General features: G+C 32.6%; 1 protein-coding gene across 2 annotated transcripts; it reads left to right on the top strand.

The window, feature by feature from the left end:
* Positions 1 to 665: 665 nt before the first annotated feature.
* LOC132718799 (uncharacterized) lies at positions 666 to 13,976 on the top strand. 2 transcript variants are annotated; one of them, XM_060702533.1, is made up of 5 exons: positions 666 to 811; positions 5,211 to 5,346; positions 7,786 to 7,938; positions 8,325 to 8,395; positions 12,610 to 13,976. In XM_060702533.1, the coding sequence occupies exons 1-5, from the start codon at positions 671 to 673 to the stop codon at positions 12,619 to 12,621; spliced, it is 513 nt and encodes a 170-aa protein (XP_060558516.1). In that variant the 5' UTR covers positions 666 to 670; the 3' UTR covers positions 12,622 to 13,976. The 2 variants fall into 2 exon arrangements, with proteins under 2 accessions (XP_060558516.1, XP_060558515.1); XM_060702532.1 differs by lacking the exon at positions 12,610 to 13,976 and having other exon boundaries at positions 8,325 to 8,836.
* Positions 13,977 to 16,990: the final 3,014 nt, after the last annotated feature.

Genomic DNA, 16,990 nt, shown 5'->3' with positions numbered 1-16,990 from the left:
TTTATACCAAAAATAAATCGAATTTTATTCTGGTTAAATATGTCCACTCTAAAGTTTAAAGAACAAAACTTTATATTTGTAAAAATACCTTCAGCTTTCCATACATTGTCCGTATATATAGGCAGCATTTAGGAAAATCGAGTACAGCTTCACACAGTGTGTAAGTTGTCATCTGATCGGCAATTATTTTAGCAAATATCTTCAAAATGAGATTGACTTTTATCAGATTTAATGTTGACTAAATAACAAAAGAACAATTCATTCACATGTTTGGCTTGGAAACTGAGAATTGTTATGCCCTTTGCGAAATTTTAGGATTTCTGGCAAATGTGAAATCGCCGATGTTCGGGGTCAAATTTTGGCTTAATATCGATGAAAAGCGTGTTTATTTTGTTTTTGGGATAACATTCTTTATTTCTTCTACTTCTCAAAACTAGTCTGAAAAGTTATTGGAGAAAGTTCTTTTTTTACAGAATGTAAGCACAATGGTTTAAAAAAAAATCCTCGAAGGTGTAAAAATTTTTTTGAGTCGGGGCAATTTTCATGGGTCGGTCGAGCACTACAAACATTTTTTTATGAATGGCCTTAGCGTATTTTTGCGTTGGTCCTATATAAGTAGATGTACGCAAGTATGATAAATTATGAGTGTTAGATAGTGTGCTACTTCGATATGACAATGACGTTAAGATTTTACAGGAGTAATAATCTAATTTTTTATTTAAGAATATTATGGGTGACAACATTTGTTCCTACAACACTTTGTTTTTCTTCCTTTAGACCCGACTTAAACTGGATATTTTATTCAAAAATGGTCAGTATTTACTTTGATTTATTTGTTTAAATAAATATAAATATTGAATGAATTGAATGAATTTGAAATACTTTATTGCTTAATATTAAATCGCTATACGAGATAATGAATAGTACACAATTCTAAAAAGTACAAGGTGTCGCGTAAACCAATTGCATTATGCGTCCCGGTACAATCAAATTTCGGTCATGTAAGTCAATTTTAGATTTAGTAATGTAATCTGGAATAAGCCATTATTTGGAATTATATTTATATTTTTTGTAACAAATTAACTTTAAATAAATGCAAGTAAAATAAAATAAATAACCGTCAAAGATTTGACCTAGTTTCATTTAATAAAAACACCAAATATATTTGCGGTCACACTATTGTGCCAAATAAAAAGTGTTACATCAATCATAATGTTGTCTAACACTGTATAAACTGGTTAGTATGAACTGTTTTAAACATGTAACATGTAAGCAGTTTTAACATATTAACATTAATAGTTTTATTGTTTTATTTAATGATTTATTTTTAGTGGCTGAGAATCTCACAAACTGGGGACAAGAAACTGTCACAACATCTGAGAACACTGACTTTTGCACTTGTGACAATGTCCCCACTTTTCAATGAAAATGAATAGCCATTTGCTTGTATCAGGGCTGAATTTCTTACAAGTGATGTTCTTTTCATCATCAGTTATGCTGGAATAGCACAATCAGTGGCCAAATTCATGGTTTCCTTTCGGGTTTTGCCATAACAAATTTCAGCCATTGTACATGGTTTGCTAGTAGAGCCTCTCAGACTCCTCAACATCTTCAATAACTTTTCCATTAGTTCTGTCTTGTAAGGTACTGTAGTGAAAACTAAATGTTTTAGAAGCTTTTCTTATTGACATTCGCAAGAAAGGCTCTTGTTGTCAGGGTTATATGACCTATATGACCCTCTAACAGCTTCAGAACTCTATGAAAAAATAAGAACAGACACTTTACAAGACATATTATACTCATTACAGTACACATGAAAAAGTCAATGTATGAAATAGAACAGGTGTATTTGTAAACCAAATGTTTTGTAGTATACTCACAGTGGGTGAGCAACTTTGATCACGTGACCACAAAAGTCAACGTACACGGCCAAAATACCTCGGCTGAGGTAAGTTTTTTAGTGATTATTTTTCTATCGAGCCAATTCAAATTATGGTACATAGCCTACCGACCGCGGCTGTTCCGATGCTTTCTAAAAATGTATTTGATGTCGTCCGACGTTTTGTATTTTATTAGATCATTCAAACAATGTTTGCAAATTGTCGATGACAACGTACACACTATTGTGTAAAAGTGTTGATAATAACTTAATAAACGATATGCATGTCAGTGCTAAGTAAAATTTCAGGTCTTAAAATATATAAGAGAATGTTTTAATGAAAAAAGAACTGGTTTCCTGCTGTCATTTTTTTGTATTTATCTAAAAATTTACCAACTTACAGAAATGTCAACGTACACATACTGTCTAGAAAGTGTCAACGTACACACTCCAAATTTAGTTTGATAGTGGCTGTTACTTCGAAATACATGTAGGTGGCTTTTTTTCAACAAAAAGTTAGCTTTCAATTTAGATGCCCTCTCAAACTGTATATAATTACTATTAATTTTACAAAAGAAATAGTTTGGAGTGCATTCATTTCATCGGAAATAAGCTTAAACAATCATTAACTTTTTATGTTATTTATTTGTACTTTTTTTTTTTTTAGAAGACATATTTCCAGTTACTCAAACTGCTTAATGATTAGCTGAAACAGCCGCTTTTATATTTTAAACTGGATTAATATAGATCGTATTACAAAAAAGATCGTAAAAACAGTCATCTTAATAACGTAAACAGCCAGGATAAGGGTCTCTTGCTCAACCAACTAGTGCCTTCCGTAGCAGTAAAAGGGTCCAAGGTTGACGGTGATGCCGAGTTACAATTTTATATTACCGGTTTTTCAGCAGTTGCGTCACTTGATCACATCATTTATGTCCTATTAACATTATATTTCAAGAATATATCTACTTGCACTTGTTATGTAAAAAATATCTTATAAACAATTCACAATTTTATAGGTTGGTTAAGGCAAGAAATTACCCTTTTGTTAAATGGTAAGTTACTAGTACCAAGTTTCGAGTAAAATGCTTTTTTTGCTCAAGAAACCAGTTACTGAAAATGGTTACTAGTAATAAATTTACCGGAAAATGGTTTCTAGTAATAAATTTACCTATCTTATTTTGTGCGCAATGTATGAGCTATAGATATGAATCAATGACATTGTTTAAACATTTAAAAAGTTATATCAAGTACCACAGTCATATGACCCACTAGTAATCATAGGAATGCCACAATATATATTGAAATGATTGTTACAATGCAGAAATTTTATCGACATTTTGCTCAAATAAAATGGTTTGCTTGAATTTAAAATTTTGATTGCAATGCAAATTATTAAAATGTATGGCATTTTTGTTGAATACATATCATAGACTTGTAAATAAGTAGACATGGTTGGCAAAATTTGCAGTGAAACAAAAAGGGCAAAGAAAACTGTGAATGCAAAAATATATATCACGTCTATTAAGCTAGCCCATGTATTAAATAACAATGTCTATAACATGTGGCAATTATATAACTAGTGCAAGGAGATATATTATTGAAAATATAATGTTAATAGAACGTTCGTTATGTAATCATAGGGTTAAAATGACATAACTGCTGAAATACTGATAATACCTATAAACTAGTCACTCGGCGTCATTGTAACCCATTGCCGTAGTGATTTTTTCACTGTATTTTACAGCCGAATAAAGGCTGTTTCCCCTAGCCCAAAAAAAGTTTATTTTCCACTAAAAGTGCTAATATTTCCCCTTAAATGCCTAGTGATCTTCATTACCAGAACCGTGACTTAACAGCAACTTACTTATATCATCTAGAGGACAGAAATCTGTCCCTATATATAGCCTCTGTGTATATATGTACCATGCATGTTAAAAGAATTGATTTTTTTTCTTCATAAAATGTGTGGGTAAATTTCATTTTCAGTTGTTGGAATTTGATTTCAGGTTTTCCCCCTTTTCTGATTGATCGCGTTATATCTTATCCTTCAGAAAGCCACAGGTTGTTTTGAAAATTGAAAAAAAAAATCTCTGATTGGCAACTTTTGTTGCTACAGAAGGCACTAGGTTGGTTGAGCAACGCTTATCCTCTGTTTTCGTTATTAAATGACTGTAAAATGATCTAAATTAATACAGTTTAAAATTGCTGTTTCAGCAAATCATTAAGCAATCTGAGTAACTGGAATTTTTTTTCTTCTAAAAGAAAACCACAAAAGAACAAATAAATTACATTTTAAAAAAGTTAAAGGTTGTTTAAGCTTATTTGTGATGATATGAATGTACTTGCAACTTTTTTCCTTTGTATAAACCTGTACTTATATACATTTGAGAGGGCAATCTAAATTGAAAGCTAACTTTTTGTTAGAAAAAGCCACCTACTCCGAAGTTGCAGCCTTATGTTCAGACCACTATCAAACTGAATTGTGAGTGTGTACGTTGACATTTTCTAGACTGTATGTGTACGTTGACATTTCTGTAAGTTGGTCAATTTTTAAATAAATACAAAAAATTAACGAGGGAAACTAGTTCCTTTTTCATTAAAACATTCTCTTATATATTTTAAGACCTGAAATTTTACTAAGAAATGACATGCGTATCGTTTATTAAGCTTTCATCAACACTTTTACACAATAGTGTGTACGTTGTCATCGACAATTTGCAAATATTGTTTGAATGTTCTCAAAAAGTACAAAACGTTAGACGAAACTAAATACATTTTAGAAAGCATCGGAACTGCCGCGGTCGGTAGGCTATGTAGCATAATTTAAATCGGCTAGACAGAAAAATAATCAATAGAAAACTTACCTCAGCCGAGGTATTTTGGCCGTGTACGTTGACTTTTGTGGTCACGTGACCAAAGTTGCTTACCCACGGTGTACTATAAAATTAACTATTTCCGCTTACAAGGCCCCGGATATATCCGTTGTAGCAGGCGTTTTGTAAACATTGAAATAAACTTATGTTATTTAACTTTGATATTTTTATGTGTATGAATGGGCAAATTTGGGATTGGCAAAATTTAATTTTTTACCATCTATGTTTGATACCTTTCGAATCTCCATTTTAAAAGAAAGTTCTTACATTCTGACTTCTGGGTCACTACGGCGTTGCTTAAAACTTTGACAACTTTTCTAAAACGATTAAATATATTTTGTGACTGGATATTGATTTTACTGAGATATGTACTTTAAATTGTAACATAAAAGTATTTATCTTAATGTAATTTATGTAAACACACAGTATGTATATCGCTAATTATATATTTAAAGATAATACCTCAAGGAAAGATTGACCTTAACGATGGTGCCCAGATGTTCGAAATATGCATACACAATCATATATTCCTAGTTAAAAACACTTCGAGCTATATAAACCTGGAAGAAAACATTGAGACTTCATTGTATGGTATGATTGTTTTATATTCTTTTCAATAATATTACATCGATTTGTTAATAAAGATTTTTAAAAAATGTGATATAAAGAAAGGATTTGGTTTATTCATGATAATTGTCCCAATTGTACATTTATATCAAAGTGACGTTTATATTTAATAATATTTCTTAATTTAAATTTTCACGATTTTTTATGGTTAAATTTTGAATTCTGCTTAAGCCGGAATTAGGGGGCAAGGACAGTACCTTGCACTTTTTATGAACTTGCTCAATCAAACCAAGCTAACAACATTTTCAATTTTGTCTTTAGGGATTCCGTTTTCTCTATATGATGCTTATTTTTTCCTTATCAAGTGAAGCTGAATTTACTATATATTTAAAAAATGACTGTTTAAAGACTTAATGACCAACAGTTGTAATGAAATATAAATTTCACTAAATATATAAAACGACGCCTATTTTTTATAAACTGAATATTACAGGTAATTTCCGGCGGATATCAATTTCCGGTGGATATTTATAGAAATATCCTTGTTTACAGTTACTTATCGTTAATGTGAATAAAAAATAAAATTAAATGGGATTATGGTAAAAATGTTTACTTATTTTGACTTTCACCTGTCACTTACTAATGCCACTTTAAAATATTTATATACCATTGTATACTTTTACCCATTTGAATCAATACACAACAGAAGTGCAAAATTGTATCGAAAATTTGCTATTGAGTTTTTAGCTCACCTGTCACAAAGTGACAGGGTGAGCTTTTGTGATCACTTTTCGTCTGGCGTCCGTCCGTCGGCCGTCCGTCGTCCGTCCGTAAACTTTTTCTTTCAATGACATCTCCTCATAAACCACTAAGCCAATTTCATCCAAACTTCACAGGAATGTTCCTTTGGTGGTCACCTTTAAAAATCGTTCAAAGAATTTAATTCCATGCAGAACTCTGGTTGCCATGGCAACCAAAAGAAAAAACTTTAAATATCTTCTTTTAAAAAACCATAAGAGCTAGAGCTTAGATATTTGGCATGAAACATCTTCTAGTGAGTATCTACCAAGTTTGTTCAAATAAAAGCCCTGGGGTCAAAATTGGCCCCGCCCCAGGGGGTCATTGATTTTCCCTATATGCATATAGTAAAAACTTAAAAATCTTCTTTTAAAGAACTCAAAAAGCTATGGCTAAGATATTTAGCATGAAACATGTTCTAATGGGTGTCTACCAAGTTTGTTCAAATAAAAGCCCTGGGGTCAAAATTGGCCCAACCCCAGGGGGTCATTGATTTTCCCTATATGCATATAGTAAAAACTTCAAAAATCTCCGTTTAAAGAACCAAATGAGTTAGAGCTAAGATATTTAGCATGAAACATGTTCTAATAAGTGTCTACCAAGTTTGTTCAAATAAAAGCCCTGGGGTCAAAATAGGCCCCACCCCGGGGGGTCATTGATTTTCCCTACATGAATATAGTAAAAACTTAAAAAACCTTCTTTTAAAGAACTCAAAGAGCTATGGCTAAGATATTTAGCATGAAACATGTTCTAATAGGTGTGTACCAAGTTTGTTCAAATAAAAGCCCTGGGGTCAAAATTGGCCCCGCCCCGGGGGTCATTGATTTTCCTTATATGTGTATAGCAAAAACTTAAAAATTCTTCTTTGAAAAAACCCAAATAGCTAGAGTTAAGATATTAAGCATGAAACATCTTTTAGTGAGTGTCTACAAAATTTGTTCAAATAAAAGACCTGGGGTCAAAATTGGCCCCGCCCCGGGGGTCTTTGATTTTCCTTATGTGTGTATAGCAAAAACTTAAAATCTTCTTTGAAAAAACCCAAATAGCTAGAGTTTAGATATTAAGCATGAAACATCTTCTAGTAAGTGTCTACAAAGTTTGTTCAAATAAAAGCCCTGGGGTCAAAACTGGCCCGGCCCCAGGGGTGTCATTGTTTTTAACTATATGTGTATGTATAGTAAAAACTTTTAAAAAATCTTCTTTTAAAAAGCCCAATGAGCTAGAACTTAGAAGTTTAGCATGAAACATCTTCTTATGGGTGTCTACCAAGTTTGTGCAAATAAAAGCCCTTGGGTTATATTGGCCCTGCAACTTTTGGGGGGGTCGGGGGCCTATATACAGGTGAGCGACCTCAGGGCCATCATGGCTCTCTTGTTTAACATTTTATGATTAATGAATTTCGCAGTTTATTTTGAAAAAAGAAACTAATTTTCCTTGAAATTCATAAACATTATTCTGAACGCATACTCATTTTAACTACAAAATGTTGAAACATAATGTTTGTCTAAAACCATTTACTTAAATTAATAGTTCAACTGCTTAAATTAATCTTTTTGAAATCGATACTTTTGAGATATTTATCTGAAGTTTAATTTCACTGATGAAATTACGTCGTTAATAAGTTCCTTCTTTAAAAGTAAACAATTAAATACATTTTATTTTCAGTAGTTTTAGCGTCAGATGTGCCCTGCAAACTGACAAGTATTTATATAATGCTAGCTTTTGCTGGATTGTCTGTTTCTATACTTTTCATTGGAATAATGTTGGTTAAAACTAGACGTTTCATTGGAATGATGTTGGTTGAAACTCGACGTGAAGGTACTGAAACTCGACGTGAAGGTACGCATATTGCCTAAAAAATATAAAACATTATCAGTTAAGATTTTGCCACGTTTTATTTTCATATCAAGTAAGTGCAATAACAACATAACAGTGACATTTTGCAGAAGAATATTTAGAATCAATTGATAATTATAAGTAATTAGTGCATGCAGTACATGAAAACTATATATAAAGTAAGTTTCATGTTGCAAAGTTACTCGTGGTAACTTAATATGGCTCGATTTGGAATGTATGACATTATCGTTAAATATGATCAATTAATGTGTAATATCTAATATTTTGGTTAAATATGATCAATTAATGACGAACTGTAAAGAATATTTCACTTAGTTATTTTTCTCTCATATTTTCTTTCTCACTAGTGCGGACAATTGTTAATGGAAAGTTTGGATTGTGTGATGGTTGTCAGCAGAAATGTGATATTGTACGTTTGGTGAGTTGTCGGCCTTACAAACATTATCTATGCCATTCATGTTTGGAGCGTCTTCAATATTGTCCCGAGTGTAATACGTTGATTAGAGCATTCATGTAAGGTATCTACGTTATCGCTAAAGTCATGATCTTCAAAGCCCACAAACCTGCTCATTGTCAAACATTTGCCTGCCTTTTTCGCTGAGAGGAGAAATAAATTTAGCTTTAAAATATTTATTTCATTCAGTCGGAGGAAAAATACATAAAGTTACATGTACATTGACGTAACAAATTGACAAGTTTCCCTCTACATTCATATTGTTTTTTTTGTTTTCAAAAATTAAAACGATTTCTCGGAGACTGCCTGCAACCAAATATCTTGTGTTGTTAGCTTTGTGTTCATTGTGATAAAAGTATAAAATAAACTACAATTCACACCATGCCAATGTCATTGTGTTGTTAACATATGAGGTATAAATAAAACTTATTTATTTATCATTTTTACTTGATCATATACATTGAAATTTGATTTTTGTGGCAAGAAAAGCAAGATGTTTTATGAAATGACTGCATTGTGATGATGAAGGGAACTGTTTATGCTTTAAAATTATTTCAAGATTATAGTTTTTGAACCACTACTTAACCTACATATCATGTATTTTAACCCGATATTTTAAATTCTTTACTATCCGTCTTACTTATATTTTGTTCATACACACTAGCATCTCTATAAATCAAAGCCCCTTTTTTCTAAAAAAAAAAAAAAAGATAAGAAGTAAAATAAAATAAATAAATAAAAAAATGAAAAAAAAAAATGATTGACGTTCCATTGGTTATTCGTGTAGAGTAAAATTAATTCTGACTTAAAAACTAAAATAGTTGCATCTGAACATTGACCTACAAATAATAAAATGACAATCAGTTTAAAGATAACAGAAAGGCTAAAGATATCGTCTGTCTCAAATACAAGTAGAGTATGCTTAGTCCTCGTGAGAAGTCGAGAGATATGTTATCATGCGAGAGGCACGTAATCTGTGCAGTGCACAGTGCAAAGATACATCAACATTTATTTGCGTTCCTAATATAAATCGAGTTACTGATAGACTTGTTTTTTTTTTAGGAAAATCGATGTGGAAGTTCTTTCTTAATATAATAATCCACCTTACAAAATTGTATAAATTGATTCTGTAACTTTTCTTATGGTTCAAATCATATTGATTATTTATGAATGCCTCAAACAAAAATGTTTGAATTTGTTTCTTTATCGTACATTATTTCTATACAAGTAACTAACTTTAATGCGGTGGAACTAGAACGAAGTTAATTCAACCTGTACATTAAATGACAATTAAATAGTGAGAGGTATATAATTATGTACATTTGTACTTTAATATGAATAAATTCGTGACGTCATAAATTTGATAACGAAAAATTTCAAAACTCACGTTTTTTGCATATGACCTGACCCTCCATTTTCGCTAAACGCACAATTAGAGTAAGCAAGTCAGCTCTGAATACAGAAGAATACTTTTTTCTCAACGAACGGGTTGTAAAAATTGCTTGGTGCAAATAGTGTTCAATTCACATACAAAACCCAACGTTTGGCATGATAACGAAAAGTTCAGTTCTCTCTGTGTGTTGAGAAGACTTGACCTCAGTGTACGCTTAGACGCACGAATAATGTATACAAGTCAGCTCTGTGTACTGGGAGACTTTGACTTTAGGTTTAAAATTAAGTTCATTCAAATTCGAATCGATTCAAGTAGCGTTCACTTCACATATAGAACACAAATTAAATCAAGCATAACAACAACAACAACAATAACTTCAACAACAAAATTTTGGTTCAAATCTCCCCGTTTGTTGCGATGGACCTGACCTTCAATGTCCGCTAAAACGCACAAATAGAGTATACAAGTCAGCTCTGTGTACTTAAGGGAGAAATTGACTTTTGGTTCAAAATGAACTTTGGGCAAATTCGATTTTCTTCAATTTGCGTTAACTTTACATTCAAAACAAAATTACGCATGACAACAAGAAGTTCAAATCTCTCCGTTTTATTTTTGCGAAGGACCTGACACTCAATGTCCGCTTTAACGCACAAATAGAGTATACAAGTCAGCTCTGTGTACTTAAGGGAGACTTTTGACTTGTGTTTAAAAAGAGCCGCAAAATCTGTTTAGTTCATTCAAATAGTTCAAATAATATTGGTAGAGATCAATACAATGTAAGATTCGAATTACTCTGTGTGTATGAAGGACCTGACCCTCAGTTTCCGTTAAGATGCTTAAACAGTCTCTACAAATAAGCTCTGATGAAAATGGAACAAAAGATGCTTTTGTTAGTTTGTTTATTTATTTTAATGGATATTTGAAGACTTTTAAGCTTTACTGCCAATGGAAGACCTCGAGTTCCCACTCGTGCATTTTCTTCATTTTCGAAAGCTTGGTGGTCAATAAAGATCTCACATTCCTTTTAATGCCTTACACGTTAATGTTATAAGAGTGTCTATATTCTTGTCTCCCTACCGGACAAAAGCCTACCCACCGAAAATGACAAAGTTGACAGGAGCTCTCAGATAGGACAGAATCCCTCCCATGAGATTTACAAGTCATACCAGTCTCTTTACGTTTGTTTATAATATATATCATATATTTTGTGATGAACCATAAGCAGATACACATGTCAAAATTATTAAATGGTCAGACTGATAATATTTGCAGTGATTAATGAGATAACAATATAAATATTATTACAGCATAAAAACATCTAATAAATCTACATGTACTTAGTTAACATGAATCGCTTTTGAAATAATATATATAGTGATGTAAAAATATGAATTTATTAATTTATATGATCTAACTATTAATATAGTGTAAACAGCTATTCTCTTTTGTAGTTTGTCATTATGCGTGTTCTAAGAGAAGGACAATTTGTCCTTCCTATAAATTTTATTAGGATGGTAGTGCTATTGTTCTGCGAGAGGGACGGGGTTTCTTCAGTTTACGTATTTTTGATTTTTTTGGACTGAATTTTGAATAACTACAACAGTCACCATATTAATGTTCTTAAAGACACAGAAAAATATCCATACATTTTCTCCATATCTATCTCTGATATAATCAAAGAAGGTTGTTTGTTAATGTGAATTCCTTAATCTTTCTAAGTTATATTTCTGTCTTTATTGTTACATAATATGTAATATTACAGATATCATTGTTACTTTCTGGCGTCACATAGTAGAAACATTACTTGATGTATTGAAATATTACTTGTCTATTACAAACGGTAGAGTTTCTACCGATAAAACATTTAAAAAATAACGAGAGTTTTGAGTTAAATTTGTATGCTAAAGAATTCGTGAATGTCAATGGATGTAATTGATACACTTGATTCCTTTAAAAATATTTTAATGACAGCTGATATTATTACGAAAATTCAAATTTGAAACACATGCAACATTATATATATAAAAAAAGAGAATTACATAACTTAAGTGTTTAAAAAGTTTGTAAATTGTCCAAACCAAGGATGAATTCTAGGTTGTGCCGACATAACGGTTTAGTTAAATAGGCTCACATTTGTACCAAGAATGTTTGTGCATTGTTATAAGGAATTACATAACATTTGTACAGTATTGATGAACTTTTCACTCTTGTCACATGATCTGTTACTTGTAGTGTATGAACATTTTAATTTATCTTAATCACAGTCATGAATATTTATTGAGCAAGTTTGACAACGCATATGGCTTGGTTATGGTGGAAGTTTGTCTGCGGGATTAGCAATTGTTTCTAGTTTTGGACTATGTGAAGTATTTGGCGTTAATTTTGTCAGCATTGTTAGTGCCTTTCTTATCTTTGTTCTGTTAATTGAAGATAAACTATCATCTAAGTGCACGATACCTGTATTGCAAAAATTCATTGAAATTAAGGAAATTTCTCCTGAATTTATGTATTTTTTAATGAAGGAATACATAAACTATGTTTAAGGCTGAATTCTTTGTTACTGATCAAGTTGTTTTGGTCAGTTCCTAGTAAATTAATGGCAGTAATGTATTCATTTAATCAGTAGGGTAATAAACTTTAGTTCAAAATTTATTCACAGTTGCCTTTACTGAGGTTTTACAGTCATATCTAAACTAAATGAAAGCGAACATCTGATTTTTTTATATTGTTAAAATATAGTATATATTGAATTTGAATTTATTTTTAACTAATTATATTATTTCAGGAATTGGTATAAGCAACATGTTTATCTTGTTGTCATGTTTATCAGAAGCACAAACTCAGTAGAAGATAGATTGGCGAAGACATTGCGTTTTGGGATAACGTCCATTACAGACCATTACAGACTCGATTGCTTTCATGAATGGAGCCGGGTTGAGTTTTATTGCAGTCAGAAACGTTTGTATTTACACAGGTACACATATTTGTCTTTACAGGTGAAACATATTATATATTCGTATAAATTATACTAAAACATAACCAATATGCAACACATACAACCTTTTTATAAGTAATGTGAAAGCAATACATTTATAGATTGAGTTTAACTTCATTCGCTCGAACTCGGATCGCTCTAATATCCCTTCGCTCGAACTGATCACCCAGCCTGGCAGAGTTCCCATATAATGAATATTGTTCTATCTCGGATCGCCCGAACACCGATCAATCGAACTCTTGAACCTGATCTCTATTCCCTTCTGCAGAAATATTATGAAAATCACATATTCTCGGTCGAACTCAAAAATACAACACACGTTGCGGGTCGACATGATCTGAGTTAGAGGTCCTTATCCAAAGTTTGACGGACAGGGCTGTGAAATTGCAATTTATGATATTGCACGCAATTTTACACGGCAAAATAAAAAATATGTTACAGGCTTGGTTTGATTGAGCCTGTTCATGGACGGTACTGTCAAGTGCAAACTACCGTCCACGCCCCATAGCACCGGCTTAAGCACAATAACTGGAACTAAATAAAATGGACTTTGGAAAGGAGATCAGAGGTTATGAAGCCTGCATATCATAGATAAGACGTCAATAGACAAATTTAAAAAGCAGGCCACATATCCTAAGGGTGATTCAACAATATTCAAGTAAGGAATACTGGAACCACCCAAAATGAAAAGAACTAAAGTACCACAAGCACAACAATAATGTCGTGCTGAACGACTCTGGCGAGAAAAATATAATTTTTATTCAACGTGTTCAGTATAAAAAAATCGGACTTAAACAATTCTTTCTAATGGTTGAAATTGTTTTATCCAATGAGATCGTTCTATTATTTTTTTTCAAATTCTTTGATACATTTAGTTTATTTTATCTGCAACAACAATATCCCGTAAAATCAAAGCATCATATTAGGTCTATGTAAATAGTTAAAACTTAATTTCACAAATAAGTAGGTGAAAGGTTAATTCCAAATATGCTAACAAACACTAACCTTTTCATAGGTGATCTATTCAAATTTTATTTACTTAAATAAGAAATTGTTAATGTAAGAATACAAAACAAAATGCGTGTACAGACACTTTATTTTTGTTATGTACGCTACCATTATTTAAATCTAGATTAATAGTTGAGGTTATTACGGAAGCGTCCTGGTGCCAATTCATAATGTTCAATAAAAAAAATAAACTCCTACGTAGGAGATAAAAAAAAGCCTAATTAGGAGTTATATATTAAACGATGATTCTGTATTATGTACGTTTAGTTATAATTATTATACACATGTACACAAAATGTATGGGTTAAACTTTGTTCAAAGTAGGATATATAATGTAATTCATTATTAAACATATGCATGCATAATGCTCCGCAAACTGTTATCTTCTTAAACTTTACGGAGCAGGAACAAGACACTTCACTACTCCCCCTGCCCCTATAAGGATTTAATCATTTGAAACGGCTGAAAATGGATAAATTACTCGGTTTTGTTCAGCTAGTTCGTATGGAAAACGTAATCGTTAAAGCCTTTTAAAATTTTGATATATATGCTTGTTGTCGAGTAAGTTTTTTTCGGATAGCTGTAAAGCAATTTTTCGGGGATACATCGCCAATGCTTACAGACACCTCACCCTAAGAAACCTGAGCCACTTTATTAAAAAGTGAAGTGTGGCGGCATGGCCGTGTGACTGGTAGCCTAATGATCGCTAGCCGCATGGGTTCAAACCCCGTTAGGCGCAAGCCGTTGTTTCCTTGAGCAAGAAACTTACACTCATTGCTAAGTACGTACTGGTTGGTTCCAGGAACGGATTCGAAAGTGTGTCTATAAGCTTATAGCTTCCTACACAATCAAACATAAATAAATTCTGTTTGAACCAAAGGTGAAATGTCCTCTATATTTAATTTAAGTGTCTTGTACCTTCGCCGATATACCGGTCCGGAATGTTGAGATTTGCAAAGCATTCTGTATGCATTTCTTATAAAGTCAAAAAGTCCTACGTAGGAGATACAAACTCCTAATTAGGATTTTTTAATTAAAAAGTCCTACTTAGGAGTTTAAAAGTCCTACGTAGGAGTTATAAACTCCTAATTAGGCCTTTTTATCTCCTACGTAGGAGTTAAAAAGTTCTACGTAGGAGTTATAAAGTCCTACGTAGGAGTTATAAAGTCCTACGTAGGAGTTAAAAAGTCCTACGTAGGAGTTATAAAGTCCTACGTAGGAGTTATAAAGTCCTACGTAGGACTTACAAAGTCCTACGTAGGAGATATAAAGTCCTACGTAGGAGTTTAAAAGTCCTACGTAGGAGTTATAAACTCCTAATTAGGCTTTTTTTTATCTCCTACGTAGGAGTTTTAAAGTCCTACGTAGGAGTTATAAAGTCCTACGTAGGAGTTACAAGCTCCTAATTAGGTTTTTCTATCTCCTACGTAGGAGTTTTTTTATTTTATTATAGAACATTACGAATTGGCACCAGGACGCTTCCGTAGGTAATTCATATCAAGTGGTTAAAATAAGCTGGCTAAATCCTTGACCTAAATCATGTCATCAAAGCGTTTATTTATAGACAATAATAATCGAGACGATTTTAAGTGGGTGATCACGTGACTTTTGTTAAGGATAAAATTGCGATACCTTAACTTTTTGTTATATTTTTCAACATTTGCTAAAGATAGCTAAATCCTAAATCATGTCAACAAGACATTTATTAATAGCAAATAACCATCGGGACCCTGTGAGACGATCTACAAGGAAATCTTAACAAAAGGGAAGATCATGTGACATTTGTTTACGGTCAAATTGGGTTATCTTAACTTTTCGTTATATCTTTCAACATTTCAAAAAATATCAGTGGCGACCCAACGTTACCGTAAAAAATTGTCCCGTGATCAAAACCCTATTCCCAGAAATATCATAAACGCTATGCCTGCAAACCATTATTAATAAGTATTTATTTAGTAAGTGACTATTTTTCTAAAAATCATTGTATCATAGTTTGGGGACCTTTCTGTTGAAAATGTGTCGGAGTTAAATCGTATACATATACATGCACAGTGTGTTAACTGGAGTGCTGGTATTAGTCAACCGCACTCCACAGCATGCCCTTTGATTGGCTCAATTTTGCTAGGGTTTACTTATTCTGACGACAGAGAAAGGGAAAGCGACAGAAATATCATATTCAGATGCTCGTTCAGTGGTTACTTTTTTCTGGGGTTTCATATTGTGAACGCGTTTTTATGTTTGACTATGATACAAAAGAGAAAGAACATCAAAACACTCGGCAATCTGATTAATACTCGGGGTTTACGCCCCCTCGTACACATCAGATAGCCTGGTGTTTCGATGCTCTTTCTATTACTTGAATTATAAACATTAAAAATATACGTAAGCAATAAAATAATTTACATTAATATGCATAAATGTCTTAATCAATACGAATGTTTATAGGTTATATACTGGTTGGCGACCATCAACCGGACACGTTTTAAACATTTTCCATATTTTTAATGCTAGATACCCGACATTTTAACACAATACAGCTAGGTTCAAGCTGGTTAATGTACTTCCAATTACACAGACAATCCTGTATGAGGCCCGTGCGGGGTGTACCACATTGTCAAAATTATGCAGACTGCAGTACCAGGCGGTATATAGCTACAATTAAGCCAAAGTAATGGCTTGTATGGTTTAAAAAATATTGTTCACATAAGCAGTATTCCAGCGGTAATTGCAGAAAATTTGAGAATTTTATTATTAAATTTGAAATCGTTATAAGCTAGTTTAGGAGGTCAGGTATTGAGCTCTTGACGTTAATACTTTGACGTCAACCTTGTCTTAAGTGAAATAAGCTAATTATCCCCCGCCGATGGAATCGGGAGGGGGATATAGTTTTGGCGTTGTCCGTCCGTCCGTCCATCCGTCCGTCCGAATTTCGTTTCCGGAGTAGTTCTCTGCAACTACTGGCTGGTATTCAACGAAACTTTATGGGAATCATCAATATCAAGAGGAGATGCGCATCTGACCGTCGGTCCGTCCGTCCGTCCGAATTTTGTTTCCGGAGTAGTTCTCTGCAACTACTGGCTGGAATTAGTTTAGTTTAAACATAGTTTATTTCAAACAATGATACAAGTACATCATGTTGTTTACATTTACAATAATTAGATAC

Source organism: Ruditapes philippinarum, unplaced genomic scaffold (assembly GCF_026571515.1).
Source record: "Ruditapes philippinarum isolate M1 unplaced genomic scaffold, ASM2657151v2 ctg2917_1_1_1_1, whole genome shotgun sequence".
Taxonomy (NCBI): domain Eukaryota; kingdom Metazoa; phylum Mollusca; class Bivalvia; order Venerida; family Veneridae; genus Ruditapes; species Ruditapes philippinarum.
Note: the sequence above shows the minus strand (reverse complement) of the source record. Positions and strands in the feature narration are given on the sequence as shown.

Excerpts from the sequence above, each read along its gene's own strand:
- LOC132718799 (XM_060702532.1), top strand. The coding sequence starts at position 671 with ATGACAATGACGTTAAGATTTTACAGGAGTAATAATCTAATTTTTTAT. Across the intron at positions 812-5,210 it reads GGATATTTTATTCAAAAATG|ATAATACCTCAAGGAAAGAT; the intron begins GTCAGTATTTAC and ends ATATATTTAAAG. Across the intron at positions 5,347-7,785 it reads CATTGAGACTTCATTGTATG|TAGTTTTAGCGTCAGATGTG; the intron begins GTATGATTGTTT and ends TTTTATTTTCAG.